This window comes from Dreissena polymorpha, chromosome 2 (assembly GCF_020536995.1).
Source record: "Dreissena polymorpha isolate Duluth1 chromosome 2, UMN_Dpol_1.0, whole genome shotgun sequence".
Taxonomy (NCBI): domain Eukaryota; kingdom Metazoa; phylum Mollusca; class Bivalvia; order Myida; family Dreissenidae; genus Dreissena; species Dreissena polymorpha.
This window is the reverse complement of record NC_068356.1, coordinates 16,166,864-16,186,441: the sequence shown is the minus strand read 5'-3', so window position 1 is coordinate 16,186,441 and position 19,578 is coordinate 16,166,864. Positions and strand designations below refer to the sequence as shown.

The 19,578-nt window shown below is 36.1% G+C and overlaps 1 protein-coding gene across 1 annotated transcript in view; it reads left to right on the top strand.

Annotated features, from left to right (window-relative positions):
- Positions 1-19,578, top strand: part of LOC127866029 (choline O-acetyltransferase-like) — a 32,674-nt gene that overhangs the window by 11,092 nt on the left and 2,004 nt on the right. The window contains exons 6-14 of the mRNA XM_052406266.1: positions 51-234; positions 577-754; positions 1,351-1,562; positions 3,840-3,940; positions 4,492-4,623; positions 5,865-5,987; positions 6,673-6,811; positions 18,808-18,870; positions 19,280-19,417. Of these exons, the coding sequence (XP_052262226.1) occupies positions 51-234; positions 577-754; positions 1,351-1,562; positions 3,840-3,940; positions 4,492-4,623; positions 5,865-5,987; positions 6,673-6,811; positions 18,808-18,870; positions 19,280-19,417 (1,270 nt within the window). The remainder of the gene's footprint in view (positions 1-50; positions 235-576; positions 755-1,350; positions 1,563-3,839; positions 3,941-4,491; positions 4,624-5,864; positions 5,988-6,672; positions 6,812-18,807; positions 18,871-19,279; positions 19,418-19,578) is intronic.

The window sequence follows — 19,578 nt, the reverse complement described above, 5'->3', positions numbered from 1 at the left end:
TGTACAATATAAATCAAATATGTATTTATATATCATTCTATCGTGTCCAGAAAAGCGCTTCCGGTGGACCGGTGTCGCCACAAACAGAAGGGACAGCCCCTGTGCATGGCCCAGTACTACCGGTTATTTAACTCCTACCGGGTGCCTGGTTACCTAAAGGACAAACTCGTGACCAAGGAGACGAGCAGAAATGACGCAGATTCACACCACATCATTGTGGCTTGCAAAAATCAGGTGTATAATTCAACTAACAATTTTAAAATGATATAGTTTGACTGGTATTTCGCGCTAAATATTGTCGATTTTTGTTTATGAATAGTTGTGTGACTTATCAAATAGAAACAAAAACTTTTTTTAAGTTAACAGAAATATACTTATACAAATATATATGTATTGGTTGTTTAGTGTTTTTATTCGTAAAAAATAGTAAAGTATTGTCTGAGTCACAATCCTAACACTCAAAAATGTGCCATATTAGAAAATGATATGTTGCCCCTTAACAATTCGGTATACAATATATTATTAAACAAGAGATTATGGTCTCTAATCAAGTATGTATGGTTGTTTCTTTCACAGTTTTTCGTCCTTGACCTTCTTTTGAACTACCAGCGACTCAGCGAGGACGACGTGTTCACGCAGTTAGAGCGCATATGCGACATGGCCGATGAAGGCGCCGAAACATGCCAGCCGGTCGGTGTTCTAACAACTTCCGACAGATCTACGTGGGCAGGAGCGAGAGCAGAAATGATGACAGGTATCTAACTATGTGCATGTCAATGGCAATGAGTACCGCTATCCCAATCAATCAATGTTTAGTTATAAGCTGCATTTCAGTGTATAACGTTTTCTTTGATTGTCTTCCAGATACATAAGAATATCTGCCAAGCATATAACTTAACCACTATAAAGCTGAAAGAATCATTTTTAAATATAATTATTTGTCATCGACATTACCTGCTGTTTTGAATGAATGAATATGAATTGTACGGGTGCCAGTTAACCAGTCAATCCTGTGCATTCATTGACCGTTATATGATTGAGACATCAGTTGTTGTTGTTTTTGTTACTGTTGTTGTTTTGGCACTGGATCTCTTCTTAATGAGCAATAATGAACAAAATCAAATAGACTCTGCATTCTAATCTAATAATCCGCTCACTTAACCTGTGTTTATTTTTAGATTTTTCCAACTACGTAGTCAAATTTACTTATATACATTTATTATGACGACATTTCATACAACGATGAAAAAAATAGTATATAGAAACTGGCTTCCTACTGCTAATTACAGTTTTCTATCGCTGTCACAGCTTGATATTCACCCGGTTTATTAATGAACGCAACCTTTGCAGACATGACAAACAGGGAGTCCCTGAGCGCACTGGAAACGTGCATGTTCGTGCTGTGCCTCGACAAGAGCATTCCAATCTCATTCAACCACCAGCGCAGTGTGGACGAGACGAGCATGAACCTCCGCGACGACGTCTCCCTCAGCACGCAGATGCTGCACGGCCAGGGCAGCAAGATCAATAGCTGTAACAGGTGGTTCGACAAAACTATGCAGGTACGTATCAAAGCTTTAACAGGTGGTTCGACAAAACTATGCAGGTACGTATCAAAGCTTTAACAGGTGGTTCGACAAAACTGTGCAGGTACGTGTGCAACAAAAGCTGTTTACCTTTTTTTCGACAACATTCTTTTGATACACATCAACAGATGAAACAAGGTTGTTCGGTAACATTATGCAGGTACACAACAATAGGTATTCATCATATCGTTACTATTTATAGTAACACATCCTATTATTATTATTATACCTGATTTGTATAGCGCTCTTTTCACACATAGTTGTGCGTTCAAAAGCGCTTATGTGGCCAATTTTATTTTTCATATATGAAAAAAATCGGATCGCACAGCTTCAACTGAACAAAATTCAGTCTAAGCAAACCGTGATAAATAATGTTAAGGCACAAATCAAAGAAAGAATTGAAAAAATATTGGCACACAATTGGGATGATGACATTATCGATTGCAACTGAAACAGTACTGTATTATAGAGTAATGACACTATTAGAGCTTTTCCAGGTGTCACCAAAAACAAAATAAAGCAAACGACACACTTACCCACATGAAAACTTAACTCCATTGCTAATAAACATAAAATTACAACGATATGCACTTCCACTGTCTGTTCTTCGGTTCCTTTATCTAAATCCTTTTAAACAACTTTATACGAAGGGTTTCCATTCTGGCTAAATACACGATTTACGAAAGCGAATTACTGTTTGGAGCGGTTTATTGTATTTCTATCGAAGTGCTCAATAATGCACGATAGACAATCAATGATATATATGTTTTCAATTCGGTCGATGTCTTTTTTAATATTTTACTCTAAAATAAATTACAAGGTTTGAACCATTTTCCCAGACATCCATAGAGTCTATGTTAAACGGGTGCGTTTCGTCAAGAATGGCGTCACTTGAGATACGCCATTATCAATTGAATGAAAATGAAAGTACGGAAACCTGCTTCGGTAAAATTAGTAAATGAACAACACACGGCATAGCTTGACCGGACGTATACAATCGAACTTAGCCGCATAAACCATGTGCTCACAGGCCATAAGCCCGTTATGTCTGCAGCGGGCCGATTGTTGACGTCCAGCCCAGCTCTAAGTAACATTTGGTGCGATTGAACTATGCACCTCACACCTCAGCAGCTGTAACTGCAGTACATGTAGCTCTTGTGTAAAATAATGCTGAAGCAATTGATTTTGTTGTAACATATATGCCTAATTTATAAAATAACCATTCGAAATAACTGAAAGAAAAACGATTCATTTTAAAAAAGAAATATTGGCAGGAATAGAATGTATGAACAGAGCCATCGATGTTCTTTTGTTGATATTTACGTCAAAGCTTGAATATACGTGCAGCTGATCGAGTTCGGTATATTTGCATGGATATAAGTATGTTGAATAATTATTTATTTATTTTATACAATTTCGTTCAAGTCCCCTTAAAATAATATTAACCCACATCACGATGTCGACACACATTTAAAATGGAACTCCTTTATATTTGCTTTTTCCACCCAGTTGATCATTCCAACGTTCTTAACAGTTATCGTCCGTATTTCAATAATGTATTCGTCATTATGGAGTGTACAAAGTTGATCAAAGAGTCACTTGTTAAAAATTCCATGTTTTTTTGTGAGTGTTTAAATTTCACACTTTGAACTCAATCGTCATGTAGATGACACCTTATGGGTTTTTACTAATTATTGGCGGTGGGTTACAGCCAATTCCCAATACGTGAACACCAGGGTGGTTATATAAACAATCCTGCAACTTCAATATGTAATCTGCGCGTGTAAGTCGATATAATAATGTTTTATTTTTTATTTTTGTAATATTAAGTCTCACAACAAGTTATTTGTCTCGCTCCTATGTGTTGTCTATTGATTAACTATATCTTAAACAGTTATTATTTGTGATTTATCTGGAACTATATCGTTTGTGTTATGTCTAATACACATCGATCCATTTTGACGCCATCTGGCTTTCTCGTTTGCATATTATGCTATACTGTAGATCGCTAAATATGTGAGTTCTGTTTTATCTTACATGTTTAGGGTCAAGTTTCTTTTTAGTGCATAATACCCATAATTTCTGGATGTGCCTTTTGAAAGCATGTGATACATATGTGACTTATTGGACAAGTTGATGGTGTAAGCAAGGTCCTTATCCCATTAAATTATCCAGGTAAAAATGTATGTTATTAAGCTATAAATTCAAAAGAACTTTTATTTGCTTGTCATCACATGGCTTTCTGTTCTTTAGTTTATCATATCACGTGACGGTGCATGTGGCCTAAACTACGAGCACTCACCGGCAGAGGGCATCGCAATTGTGCAGCTGATAGAGCACCTGCTCACATACATGTAAGAATGGCGAACAGATATAGGAAACAGGAGGCGTTTGTTGATTATAGTGTTACCACTCTTTATAACGGCCAAGCCAGTATTGACTTATAAGACACCTTAACTTTTTGAAATCTGTACTTCCAATTCCTATCCTAAGTCGGAATCCTTCTATGTAACTAACTGCTTGGTAAATTAGCGATCTTGTCAGAACGTGCCCTTTTAGAAGCTTGCACCTCATACTTATGCTAAGTATGGTGAACATCATAACAAATAAGGCCGCGTAGAATGTATATGGGCGTGTCAAAAGTGAGAAAACGCAGTTGATTGGTGCAGAAATTGAGACAACACATGCCATAGCTTTATTTCCTGAACAAATCGGTTAATGCATCTCGAAAAATTAATAAATGTTATACATTTATAGAATTGATTTAATGGCTCCATGATGTTGTTGAAACAATTCCAGATTCAACAGATCAAAATTGCTTATTTAGGGACAAATAATAGCATTTACCGGTATCATAATGCAATTGTATAGTTTACAATTAATTAGAGTTTCATATGTTTCGCAGGCAAGAGGTTCACGAGAAGAAACTGCGTCGAATGCAGTCTCTATGTGAGCTGCCTCGCCCTGTACAGCTGGAGTGGAACCTCTCTTCTAACGTAGAAAATGTCATAGCCGCTGCAACGGATTCTATTGACAGGTCGGTGCAAACAGTGATTATCACATGGAAGAATCTCAATGTTTATGCAATAACTTTTATGAATATCATAATCATGCGAAAATCGATCATATGACATGTGCTTTAAGCGAAGCATTCACACCGTCTTGTCAGACGCTTCTCTGTCCGCTCATAACACCAGGAGACATTACGGAACACTAAAACAGACAATATGGTCGCATTGGTCGTAAGACCCTTCTCCACATGAACAGGCCGGTAACATGACAAAGAAGACTTCAATGGGTGCCTTGATATTGTTTTCGATTGGATATTTCCAGCAGCTTAAAACCTTATAACCGTATATTCCGGCATAAAATCTAAACGACGAAACTTTTTAAAATAAAACAAGAAAGCTAATAATCCAATTAAACATTTGAGTTGCGAGAAAAAGGCTTCCTTTATAAATTGACGAAAAACTGCCCCATATCAATGTTAACATATTTTTGTCAATTGTGACCTCCATTAAGATAACATTTAAGTTTTAAAGGGACATTTTAACAATTTGGGCTTGAAAAATACTTGTCTCCAAAATATAATTTAAAAAATATATATATCCCTTGTAATTGTGTTTTGAAAAAGATAATTATTGTTATATGTTATGCCTTTGTTGACAAAAATCTCTGATGAGTTTGTTTTCTTTAATTATACTAGATATTCGTCTAAGTTTTAACTTTAAACCATTTCAGGTGCTGTCCAAACATAAATTAAATAATGAACAAAATCTGTTTAGACCAGAAAAGTAAAGTTAAGATAATAATAGATCCTTATGAACATAAATTTACTGATGTTATCGGTGAAACTTCTTCATTAGAAATACGCAGTGTGAAACATACCTTTAATGTTCCAGAATATGCTATCATCGCGAAATTGTGTTAAGAAATTGGATGGAATAAATCTTGACGCATTTATGTTTATTAAGCTGAATATTAGCACGAATACATACAGAATGACAATCATATACATCTTACTGTAATTGCTTGTTTTCGGCAATATTTATCAGTTAATGATATGGAATGCATAATCTTGGCATGAAAATTACGCCTTTAATCATTATAATGACAAGATTGGGATATTTCGCATGTTCTAAGAGCATAAATTTATAATAATCATCATGTCTGACTCTTACATGAAGATCTGAAAATAAGCTTCTTAAAATAATATGATTGTACTTGCGCGACGTACTGATTACATGCTATCACCATCATGTCTCGTTGTGATCTTAGGTGCATCCATGACCTCGACCTTTACGTGTTGCGTTTCGATCACTTCGGGAGGGAATTTCCAAAGCAATACAACATGAGTCCGGATGCGTTCATCCAGCTCGCACTGCAGCTAACCTACTTCAAGTGAGTGATGTTGTTACCTGCAGTCAGCAATGATACTTTATGGAAATTTTCGTTTATAAGAAGTCTTTTGTATACGAAAATCCAGTTTAGACGGAACGTGTCGTCCCTACAGACTACACAAGTAAATCTGGTGCGACACTTTACGCACGTGTATTATCCCAATATTCCTACAATACAGCTCCTTCATTCGTACATGTTAAATTCGTCATATTATATGAAAATATAATAAATGTAACTAAATATAACAATATTCTGTTGTTGTTTTTTCGATCTTATTCAAACACATCTCAGGTTTACATGCCTTCCGCAAAATAATAACAATATATCCCAACTAAAACACTTCTTTTCCATTTGTGTTGCATGTAGTTAATCTCACGTTTGATGTCGTTACTGAAGGAAAACGGACAAACATAATAAAGAGGCGTGCCAAAGGAAATCATTTCTTGGTGTAATGTCGTAAAGGGTTGTCCCGGATCACCTTGCGCAGTCCACACAGACTGATCAAGAAAGAGACTTTTCCAATATTATTATAGTGGATTTGTGCTTATAAGAATGCTTTAAAACGGAATTCAAATAATAGGAAAGTGGAGTCCTGCGCGAATATCACACAGTTTGATCTGGGTCGTCACTAACAACAGATATTTTCGAAAGAAACAACTCAAATTCAATTTCGTTTTTTTTAAAGAATCCACGGCCGGTTGGTGTCAACGTATGAGAGCGCCTCCACTCGTCGCTTTCGGTTGGGCCGTGTTGACAACATACGGGCAAACTCGCCGGCCGCCCTCGAGTGGGTTCAGGCCATGGTCGCCAAGAACGAGGCCTCGGTAAGTCTAAATGATGCTTACTGCATAAACATCGAATAGGTTATTTTCAGATGCTCCGATCTACCCTGCTAAAAATGCCACGACCCTACGACATTTTTTGTCAGATATACGTTATTGTTTTTAATGTTGTTACTTTTGTTGTTATTGTTGTTGTTGATATTGTTGTTGTTATTGTTGATGTTGCTATTATTTTGTTGTTGATGTTGTTTATACTGAATATGAATATTAATATTTTTGTAATTATCTGAAAAGGAGTCATACTGGTGTTCGAATGCTGCTCTTTCTCTGATCCACCGGTTCTGACCTACCGATTTACTTGTTTGACCCAGAAAGCCGTGTCTCAATTAGCTTCGAAGATTCAGCAAACATAATAAAGTTTTTAAATTGTACAATTATACTGTATCATGGCAAATGTCTAGCGCAATGACGGATACACTTTTAAGAAAATCACAATCGATTTAGTTAAATATACGCTGTGTGAATTATTATGATACATCTTTTGTGATTAATTAAGCTTATTTATTAGTTTACTGACGTTCAAAAGATAAAACAATACATGCGATGCAACTAGCCCCATAGCATGCAGACAAAATGTGCGAAATAAAATGATGATTGTGTCTAATCGCCCGATGTCCGAAGCGCGCTATTTAGTTGCCGCAAATTGGACAGTGAGATTTCGAAGTCTTATAAGTGGTGTCAAATTACAATAAAGACATGAGGAAAATTGATAAGGATCTAGTAAACCTTTTTAATCTAATAAACACGCTCTTCGGGAATCCTCCGAGCCGAACTTCTATAAACGGGCAGTACCCGGCTCAAAATAACCACCCGAATATATGTTGTATTCGTCTTTATTATTATACGAATTCCATGTCACTGAAACATATATAAACATGGTATCAGACACTATATTATTATATGCAAAGTAACAAATATATAAAACATATCATGTGTGGCCTTTAACAAGTTACAATGAAATATATATAAAAGATCTGGTAACATGATAAATGGTACATATACAGCATAAACATACAATTACATGAGATCTCAACTCTTTCTCGTTCTCACTTACCATTTGTGGAATGTGTACGGAACTCTCTCTCAATCTTATACAATTCTCTGCGGGTGCTGTGCTACTGCTGCAAATAAGATTATACATGTGAAGAGTATGGGAAACTGTGAATTATAGGAATCGTTAGCACGTTTAGGATGGCAATGCTGCTTTTCTGAATTTAACCTAATTACTTATCAAATATGAGTTATATCAACTCACAACATAAATACAACTCAATGCAAATACAAGAAAGAGTAAATGCAAACAGGTAGAAATAGAACTAACCTTATATTGAAGTAATGGCAACTCTGTACTATAAATGTACATCTTAAAAGTAGATGTGTACAGCTCTGTGTTCAAGTTAGAAGTGCCCAGAAGACAAAGGAAAGGGCGGGAAAATAACTGGTCAAGCCTGACTGAACAATTATATAAACTGGACATGTGTAACTCACATGCTTGACTGACTTTAACTCTAAGACTGGCCACAGGAGCACAGCTTAATAAGTAACCCAGGTAAACACAATGCGTTATATGGAAATAATAACATTTAAAACAGAACACATGAACAGAATCCGTGAAATGAATATTTCAACCCTGTTACAGACTTCCCTGGCCCGAAAAATGATGTCCTCATCATAACAAACCAAGAAGAAAACAAAATTGTCATGTCACAGTAAAAACAGAATCGTCCGTCAACAAATAACCTTTCTATACAAAATAGATACAATACCTATCTATCTCACTATACTGTTTATAATAACAGCATTGTACAAGCAAGAACAACATACTTTATCGAAACTACATCCACTAGTTATACTACTGAATAACTGATACATACTTACCTTACATAAATGTATAAATATGATTCTGACTCTTTTCCTCCTGCTCTTCAGAACTGTGTCCTCACATTAAAATAATACATTAAAAAAATCAATTGATACTATATGCAATATCAGCAATTCACATTGTTAATAAGAAAGTTACAAAAATAACATCACGTCACTCGCATGAAAACTCACTGAAATTTATTTCAGAGATAACTCTTTCTGATAATTATTAATCAGAATAATACTGCCCGAACTTTGCACAAAAAAAAACAACATCTGATATAAAATACACACAAAATACATACACAATATTGTTTAAAATATGTTAAAACAAATTTTTACTGAAAATTTCACTGAAAAATACTAGAAACCATACGTCCAGCTGTCTTACTGTCTAATTGATTTAAAACACCTGAGACAATCAATTTATTTAATGCCTCAAACCTGGCATCTTGTGGTCTTGGTACCACACAAGCATTCATCTGGTAATCCTTATACCGATCTGGAGGTCGTCTCTCTCTGACAGATTGTCTTGGTTTTGGTGTTGGAGCTCTAGTATCCGATGTAGATGTCTCTGTCCTTATCGGTTGTGCTTCATCCATTTCTATAGGGACTTCAATTTTTTCTCGATTATTATTATCTTGATCTTGTATAGGGTATTCAGTAATGTCTGGTTCTTCAGTAATGTCAGCTTCTTGCGACAAATCTACTTGATGAGGTACGTTTTCAGGCATCTCTTCTTCGTTGTTCTCTTCTTCATTCCCTGCTGTAGATTCAGGAACATCTTCAACAACGTCATCTACTCTATCCTCTGCTTGTATTAATTCTTCCCTATCTTCGTTTCGTTGTTCTCCGGGAACTTCACTAGAAATATCATCTCTGTCTTCTATCCTCGATTCTTCTGTAGACATATCTATGTTTTCCGTCCTTGATTCTTCTCTAGACATATCTATGTCGTCAGCTAGGATATGGGCGTCCCCACCTCTTGAAAAATATACAAGATCTCCTGCATCAGACTCATCCTCATCATCGTCTTCCATCTTTTCTACTTCTTTGGATGCATCCATGGTCTTCTTGTCTGATAATTCTTCTACTTCTTCTTCTGCTACGTCTACAGGTATGCTGTTACCTGAAGTAGTCTCCTGATTATCCCGGAACTCTTCTGCTTCATCCTGATTAACCAACAGGCGCAGATGATTCCTGTGCAGAGTTTTCTCCTTACCTGATTCTGACCTGACACGATAGACTGGTATATGGTCATTTACTTGTTCTAGGACAGTAAAAACTTCCTCTTCAAACTTATCTACCAGTTTGTGTTTTCCTTCAGTATGGGATAGGATTTTTACAAGAACCTTATCCCCTACTTGAACTCTTGCTGCTCGAGCTTTCATGTCATAATACTTCTTTTGCTTACCTTTGGCATTTTCTACATACTGTTCAACTATTTCTCTTGTCCTCTTCATTCTCATCTTTAAATGTTCAATGTAATCTTTGGTTTCTTTGGTCTTGAATTCTGATGTTACTTGTTCAAACTTGGTGTCCATGGGTAATTTTGCTTTACGTCCGAACATTAATTCGAAAGGTGATACTCTTGTCGATTCGTGTGGAGTACAATTGTAGCAAAATACCAGATGCTTAATGTAATCAGTCCAATGTTTCTTCTGATCATTCTCTAATGTTCCAAGCATGCCTAGTAATGTTCTATTAAATCTTTCTGGAGTTCCGTTTCCTTGAGGATGGTAAATAGAAGTATGAGTTTTCTTTGTATTGGTTAATTTGCAGAGCTCTTTGATTATCTGTGATTCGAAATTGGCTCCTTGGTCAGAGTGTAAAGTTGTTGGAATACCATACTGAACAACAAAATTGTTATAAAAGGCTTCGGCGGTTGTTTTCGCTGTCTGGTTCTTTGTCGGAATGGCCATGGCAAATTTGGTATAATGATCCGTTATCACTAGGATGTTACTATGTCCTTTAGATGGTTCAACTGACAGAAAGTCAAAGCACACTAATTCTAATGGATAAGTTGTATTCACATTAATCATTGGTGCCCTTGTATTCACTGTTGTCTTTCTCCTTAAACATCGATTACATCCTGTGACATGTTTCTCCACATCTGTTGTAATTCCTGGCCAAAAATAGCGTTCTCTCAGTAATCTTAGTGTCCTATCTCTTCCAGGGTGACCACAGTCGTCATGAAATCCTTCTAGTATTTCTCTCTTATAGCAGTTTGGTATAACGAGTTGTTCAATAATCTCTTCATTCTCATGTAAATTCCTGTACAGAATGCCTCTCTTTATGATAAAGTTTTCAAAGTTCTTTTTCATTATGATATCTCCAGGTAGAGTATTAAATTGGGGTAGGGTCTTGTCTATAGTTGCTATTCTCCACTTTTCAATTAATTGATCTTGTCTCTGTGCTTTCCTAATTTCTCTTAATTCAAGCTGTGCTATAGGTTGCATTGGTGTTTCTGTAGCTTCTATGATGTTGAGTGACAATGCTGGTAGTGTGTCAATGAGTGCTGGTGTTATGTACTTGCAAATTGTTTTCACTGTGCTGTTGTCTATTTTGATGTTTTCATGTTGTTGTTGGTCTATGATTTTGTGGTGAGGATATCTGCTGAGTGCATCTGCATCTGTGTTGTTTCTGCCTGCCCTGTATATGATGTCAAAGTTGTAATTGCCCAAATCTGATGCCCATCTTTGCCCTGTTGCGTCTAATTTCGCTGTAGTGAGAATGTAAGTGAGTGGATTGTTATCTGTGAGTAATGTAAAGTGAGTGTTGGTTAAGTAATCTGAAAACTTTTCGGTGACTGCCCATTTTAATGCCAAAAATTCTAATTTGAAAGCTGCGTAGTTTGATTCTGATTTACTGAGTGACCTGCTTGCATATGCTATGACGTGTTTGGTGTTGTCGTGATGTTGTTGATATAGCACAGCTCCTAAACCCTTACCTGATGCATCCGTGTGTACTTCAAACGGTAAGTTGAAATCTGGATATGCCAGAACTGGAGGTGTAGACAGAAATTCTTTCAGATTAGTAAATATATCTTCTTCAGTGTCTGTCCATTTCCATTCCTTCAGTGGTTTCTTCTGTCCCTTCTTTGCTTTGGTTGGTGGTAACAGATCATTCAACGGTCTCGTAATTTTGCTAAAGTCTTGAATAAATCTTCTGTAATATCCAGCAAATGACAAAAAACTTCTCAATTCTTCTGGTGTGCTTGGTGATGGCCAGTTTCTGATCTTGTCTATCTTACTTGGGTCAGTTTCAATTCCTTTACTACTCACAATGTGTCCTAGGAAAGCTATCTTTTCTCTGAAGAATTCACATTTTTCAGGAGCTAGTTTCAAACCAAATTCCCTTAATCTGTCAAAAATGGTGTTTATGTTATGTAGGTGTTCCTCAAAAGTTTTACTAAAGATGATAAGGTCGTCCAAATAAATAACGCAGATCTTCATATTCAAATCTCCTAACATTTCCTCTGAATTTCTTTGAAATGTTGCTGGGGCATTTGTCAATCCGAATGGCATTTTTCGGAAGTGGTAAAACCCTAGTGCTCCTACTGTAAAGGCTGTTCTTTCCTTATGCTCCTCCTCAATTTCAATTTGATGATAACCTGATTTCATATCCAACGTAGAAAAATACATCGCCCCCTGTAAACAATCAAAAACGTCTTCTATTCTGGGAAGGGCATAGGAGTCTTTAATAGTCTTGGCATTAAGATTTCTAAAGTCTATACACATTCTGAGTGTTCCATTCTTCTTCCTAACAAGAACTACTGGTGATGCCCATGGAGATTTGGATGGTGTTATTATACCGCATGAAAGTAACTGTTCCAGATGTGCTCTAACCTCTTCAACCATGTTAGGTGGTATCCTGCGATGTCTCATTTTAAATGGCGTTTCGTCATGTAGATTTATTCTATGTTTGGTTTTCGTACACGTTCCTATATCTGTGTCAGAAGTTGAAAATAAATCCTTGTGTTTTTGAAGAAGTGTTTTTAATTGTTCTCTTTGTTCAGGTGTTAAAATGTTGTCTTTGTCGATGTCCAAGCTTTCTATCAATGCCTCTTGTCTTCTCTTCAAATCTTCCTCTTCCTTCAGGTGTCTCCTTGTTGTATCATCTTCAATGTCAACTGGCTGTAGCTCTGCAATGATGGCTCTGGGTGCTATTGTAACTGTATTATAGGTGACGTTAGATAACTCCACTACATACTCATTCTTCTTAAAGTCATAATTCACGAGAGCTGGTCCGATGTCAATGAAGTCAGGAAGTGATGAATCTCCTATCTCTGATATCAATGCATTACATTCACTGTATGGTAGTTTTCTATAAGCTGTCACTGGTATATGTTTGGTTTGATTTGGTCCTATGGTAATCTTCTGTTCAGTAGCACATCTCAGTATAGCCAGACAATTCTTGTTTCTTCTAAGTGCTTTCTCTCTTATTACTAAACATCTAAAGCTTAAAAACCATGGAGTATGTAAATTAGCCTTCTGTAAAAATTGTTCACCAAAATTATCTTTGCAGTCTTGTAGTAATGTTTTCAATATGTTTGTTCCTAGAATTATTGGAGTTCTTGCAGAGTATTTCGTATCTGGTGATATCAAAAAGAGACATTGCTTTGATGTTGCTTTCTCCAATCCATTTTCAATACTAATGGTAGCTTCTATACATCCTAAGTATGGGAGTTGTTGACCATCAGCGCATTCTATGTTGATCATTTCTGTCAGTGGCTCTAATTCAGTATCAGCTAAGTGTTCTTTATAGAATGTTTCAGATATAATACTTACGCATGATCCAGTGTCCAAAAGAGCTGTGGTTGTATTGTTGTTAATATTCAGGTTGACTTCATTCACATCTCCAACTAGTTGAGGGTCTTTCTTAGTCTCTGGTGTGCTCCTCTCCGACCCGGCGACTGGAGCACAAACTAGTTTGGGCACTCCCTAGCAATGTGTCCACGTTGATTGCAGTGGTAACAGGTGGGCATAAACGTGGTTGATGACAGTGGCCTTGATGGTTCCCTTCTTGTTGTTCCTCTGAAACCCCTCTGATCTGGCCGGAAATGTCTATCATAACCGTGTTGTCCACGCCGAGCACCTCTGCTGATAAATGGTGTGTACTGGTTCTCTGACTGACCTGTTACTTTCTCTCTTTCTAATCTATCGATTCTTTCATTCAACCTTTTGAGTTGTGACAGGACTTCAGTCAATTCTGGTGCTGTTGTATTTACCGCAGGGTTGGCTGGCTTTGTTGTCTCTCTTTTCTCCTCTCTATCTTCAGACTCCATCTTTCTTAGATAGATTTTAAAGGCGTCATAATCATGTTCTGTTTCAAACTTGTAAGCTGCCTGCTGCCTGAGTTCCTTCTTCAATCCTTGGTATAAGACCCCTTTAATTATATTGTCATCCTTCTTAATACCCCCCAAAGAAACTGCCTTGTCGTACAAGTCTTCAAGCTTAGAAGAAAATGATGCAATGGACTCTGCAGGTTGCTGGGAACAATTGTAAAACTTTCTTAGAATAGTTTCCTTCGTTTCAACATTTCCATATGTACTCTCCAGCTTCCACATAACTTCATTCACTGTAACCTTTGTTCCTAGTCGTCTTAATATGTCAGCCACATCTTCTTTGGCAGCCTTTCTTATTCCAAATAATATTTGCTCTTCTCTGAATATCCTATCAGCCATCAAAGACTGAACTTCAAACTTGAAACTCTCCCAACTGGCTTCTCCTTTTCCACTAACCCCTCCAAAGGTTGATATCCTGGGGTAGCTACTACTATTGAAGGTTCTGTCATCCCCATATCTTCTTTCCTCAAAGGTTCTTCTGTCTTCAAAGTGTCTTCTGTCTTCAAAGTGTCTTCTGTCCTCAACATATCTTAAAGTATCAGCTGACCTATACCTATCTTCAGCCTTTTCCCGACATCTATATGTGGACATAAATTTGATTAAGTCTTCTGTATTTTCAATTCCAGGCTTAACATCAAGCTTCTTAAATGCTTCAAGCAATTTCCTATCTTCCTCTGTAATATCCTGACCTCCTTCTTCTTGAACAGTCTCCATAATCTTCCCTTCACTTGATGCCATGTTCATTTAACTTCAAATTCAACTTTCAATTATCAGTGATTTAATGCAACCTATCAATTAATCAATTAATTAATTCTGTCAAATAATCAATTCATGTCAACTTCAAAGTCAATAGTTTCCGAAGAAATAATGATAACCCTTCCAAGTATATTGTGTTTCAAAGAAACACTAATCTCTTCCAACATACATAGTATAATATAGCTTAGACCAAATAAAGTTCAAAGTCAGTTAAATGCTACCCAAAATTCAAAGTTGCTGCCAATAAAACAACAAACAAACACCTCACTGATGTCAGTATTGCATCAACTCAACCTTAAGTTCAACCAAATAAATCCTCAAAGACTAATTAAGTTGCAATTCAAAGTGAACTTCTATAAAATCAATTCAAAGTATAAGTACAAACAAATGAATCCACTTTAAATCAAATTCAATAAGTGGAAACACCAGTTAAATCACTTTTGCACTGTCTGAAAGTCAATCAATAATCACCAAGTATAATGAATAATAAATAAATCACTTGTGCGCAAACGGATCCTGGACTAAGAATATTATCACAAAGTATAAAAAAAATAAAGTTAAGATACAAGTAAATTAATTGACCCACAATGAACCAATCAATCAAGTATCACAACTAAAACAAAACATCAAATTCAAACTTCAAAGTATGAACAGTGATGCACTTTCACACAATTTCAGCAACGTTCAAACTAATTCGGTCACAAAAGCACAAACCCAAAATTGAATGAACTGAAAAATAGACTCCAAAGTACAAGAACAAGCTAACACACTATTGCGTCAACTTAAGTCACAACTAAACATGCACAACTTCAATCACCTATATCAAACAGAACTTCAACACACTATGTGTAAATGGAATGCAATGTACATGAAAATAATTAATTATCCAAAATGTCCAAGAATAATTCCAAATAAGATATGAAATGAAATTAACTAAGTATTTCCATCCGTAAACTGCAAGGAAGAACCTAAAAATCAAAGTCCAACTTAGAATAATACAATATAAATAAAACCAAATATTTCAAATCAAACCTAAGTATCAATAATAAATGAAAATATTTCACAAAAAAATAAAGAAGTTTAAATAAGTGTTCAAAATAATTTCAAATTAAATTCAAATGAATAAATTGCACCAAGTATTTTAATTCAAATCACTCAACCTACACTGTGTTATAAGTATTAACTTCAGAAATATTAAACGCCAAAATAAAAATGCAATGCCCTGAGACAAATCAAATTAACTAAAATAACAACCAAAGAAGCCGACCACAAATGTGTAAACAGATTTACCTGATATCAGCTCACACGGGAGACATCTGTCCAAAACAGACCTTACCTATATGTACATGTACTACTACACTGTGTTGAGAATTACTACTCTACTACAACCTCCATATAAGGTAAAATAGTAGTCACATGGTCTGTCAGTGAAAAAAAATTCAGTCATGTGTCAACCAATGAAAACCAAGGAAGCGATGATATCCAAACTCAGTATGCAAATTAGGGAATTCTATATCCAATCAAAACCAAATCATGTATAATCAAGGTGAACAAGTGTAACCTGATGTACTGTTAGCAATGCATAAACTCAGGAATGCAGCAAATCAAAACAAACACTCACACAGTAATAAAATGGAATACAATGGACTAAATAGAATTAAGGCCAAAATGTAAAAGGGCTGGATAAAGGTATGGACACTGGGAAAGGGATTATATGAGAATTTATAGAATAAAGAGGTTAAAGGGATAGCAATGAGTTGGTTACAAAATTAATGAATTTATAATCACTTTATGAATAAATTCAAAATAGCAGCATTTCAATGTTTTTAGTAACTGTTGATAAAGGATGAAGAATAGATCTTATAAAGATGTAACCGTCACCAAGTAATTAGAGCAATCAATTATATTAGTAAAACAAATAATATATTCTCTCTCTCACTCACATACATATACTCACGGTTACGAAGAAAGGTGAAGAATACACATATGATGAATATAGGCCACAAATGATTAAAAGTCTGAATATGATACACGATAACTATTTAAAGCTGTCCACTTCACAATTGTCCACACGGTAGGTACACGATATTGCACTATAAATCCTCGGAAATGTTCTAAATACACGGTTAAACGACTCCCACTTCCGCTACATCCTCAACGACCCTTCCAATAAGACTCTTCCTACGTACGCTCAGTCCTCAACGACCCTTCCACGACTTCTCCGCTTTCCACGGGCCGCCTTCCTCCTCTCGGGTCCGCAAAACACGTTGGGCGCCAAATATAAACGGGCAGTACCCGGCTCAAAATAACCACCCGAATATATGTTGTATTCGTCTTTATTATTATACGAATTCCATGTCACTGAAACATATATAAACATGGTATCAGACACTATATTATTATATGCAAAGTAACAAATATATAAAACATATCATGTGTGGCCTTTAACAAGTTACAATGAAATATATATAAAAGATCTGGTAACATGATAAATGGTACATATACAGCATAAACATACAATTACATGAGATCTCAACTCTTTCTCGTTCTCACTTACCATTTGTGGAATGTGTACGGAACTCTCTCTCAATCTTATACAATTCTCTGCGGGTGCTGTGCTACTGCTGCAAATAAGATTATACATGTGAAGAGTATGGGAAACTGTGAATTATAGGAATCGTTAGCACGTTTAGGATGGCAATGCTGCTTTTCTGAATTTAACCTAATTACTTATCAAATATGAGTTATATCAACTCACAACATAAATACAACTCAATGCAAATACAAGAAAGAGTAAATGCAAACAGGTAGAAATAGAACTAACCTTATATTGAAGTAATGGCAACTCTGTACTATAAATGTACATCTTAAAAGTAGATGTGTACAGCTCTGTGTTCAAGTTAGAAGTGCCCAGAAGACAAAGGAAAGGGCGGGAAAATAACTGGTCAAGCCTGACTGAACAATTATATAAACTGGACATGTGTAACTCACATGCTTGACTGACTTTAACTCTAAGACTGGCCACAGGAGCACAGCTTAATAAGTAACCCAGGTAAACACAATGCGTTATATGGAAATAATAACATTTAAAACAGAACACATGAACAGAATCCGTGAAATGAATATTTCAACCCTGTTACACTTCATTAGTAAACGGTCCGCAAAATAGACGAGTCTTTTATTGGAAAATGGCGGCATCAACTCGGAATGGTTTTCTTGGATTTGATTGCATACTTTACTCACATGACGGATCGCTATCAAAGCGGCCGTAGGGTGTCATTTATCGTTTACATAAAACATGGGATATTGTGGACAGTGAGATATTTATTTGGCAGATATCCGATCCGTTTTTTAGTGTTTTTTTTTACGGTTAAATGTCAAGAAGCGGCTGTTTGTTACTCTTTCCATTCGCAATGGCTGATATTAAGCTGTACCAAAATTACATACTTCCATCCATGTTAATAAACAAGAAACAGTCCCAAGCGGTTATTTTGATGTTCATTTGGAAGCGAATGTAAGCGTTTCTCTGTATCTTGTATTATTTGGGTGGGTTGAATAGACGTAATGTCAATATTTTGGATCAGACAATTCGCCTCCTGCTTATTGCTCAAGGACGGGACGGCGAACTATCAATCAGGGGAAAGTGGTTTTTATTAGAAATGAGTGAAGGTTTCGAAAAAGATTGGTTACATTTCATTAGTGTAATATGTAGTCAGAACCAATAATGGGTTATTGCAATAATCTGAATGATGATAAATAAGAACCTATAAAATGATTCTCCTAACAAGTGGGTCCATAACATGCAACAGTGCTTGTGATAAATAGGGAAAATAAATTACTAGGATTTGATTTTGTTACGGCAGTGGTATTTCTTAACGTAAACGGTAGGTAACCATACATTAAAGTAAAATAGCACAAATGAGAGGTTATAATTTGTCCATTCATGTACCATGTTTTCCATTAAGTTACCATGTTATCAATTACGTTACCATGTTTTCCACATTGTTTCCAGTACGAAACTAAGATGGCGCTGCTACGGAGGGCCATGGAATGGCAGACGCAGATCATGACCAAGGTAGGAGAGGCGAACTGTCCGGAGACTTGCAGTATATCGTAATTTGTAGAAAAGTTAATATAATATAAAGCTTATAAAGATCTAAATTTAATTAAATATGGACTTACTTCGTATTTGAAAATGGATGTTGCTGTTCTATCAACGGCATTCTTATTCTGTCAATTTGCTGTCGCATACAATGAAGAATTATTAAGGATAATACAATCAATCTTGCATATTATCCTGATTGTTCAGCAATATGTTTCTACTGTAACAACTATTGTATGAATACACATTACACTATGTACCCAAACGATTTTACTTTTATTTATTTAAATCGTCAATTTATAATATCGCTTTGAAAACAAAAACTGTAAGGGTAAGAACATACACTTAAATTAGTGATCCTATCTTCCGTCCACCATTTCAGACGATACTCGGCCACGGTATGGACTGCCACATGCTGGGACTCCGAGAAATGGCGGTCGAGTTGGCACTTCCGATACCAGACATCTTCACAGACGACACCTACCGGAAATCAAACCAGTTCACTCTGTCCACCAGCCAGGTGAGACACTCTTGATTTTCCTTACAAATCCTCGCGCGTGTACCATATGCATTTCAATTGTCATTGTTGTAGTTTTAAGTGTTTAAGTGCAAGTGATTACAAACAATGTGCACTTTTGAAATAGGCTTGTTGTCTTTTCAATTATACACAGATTTTTTCTT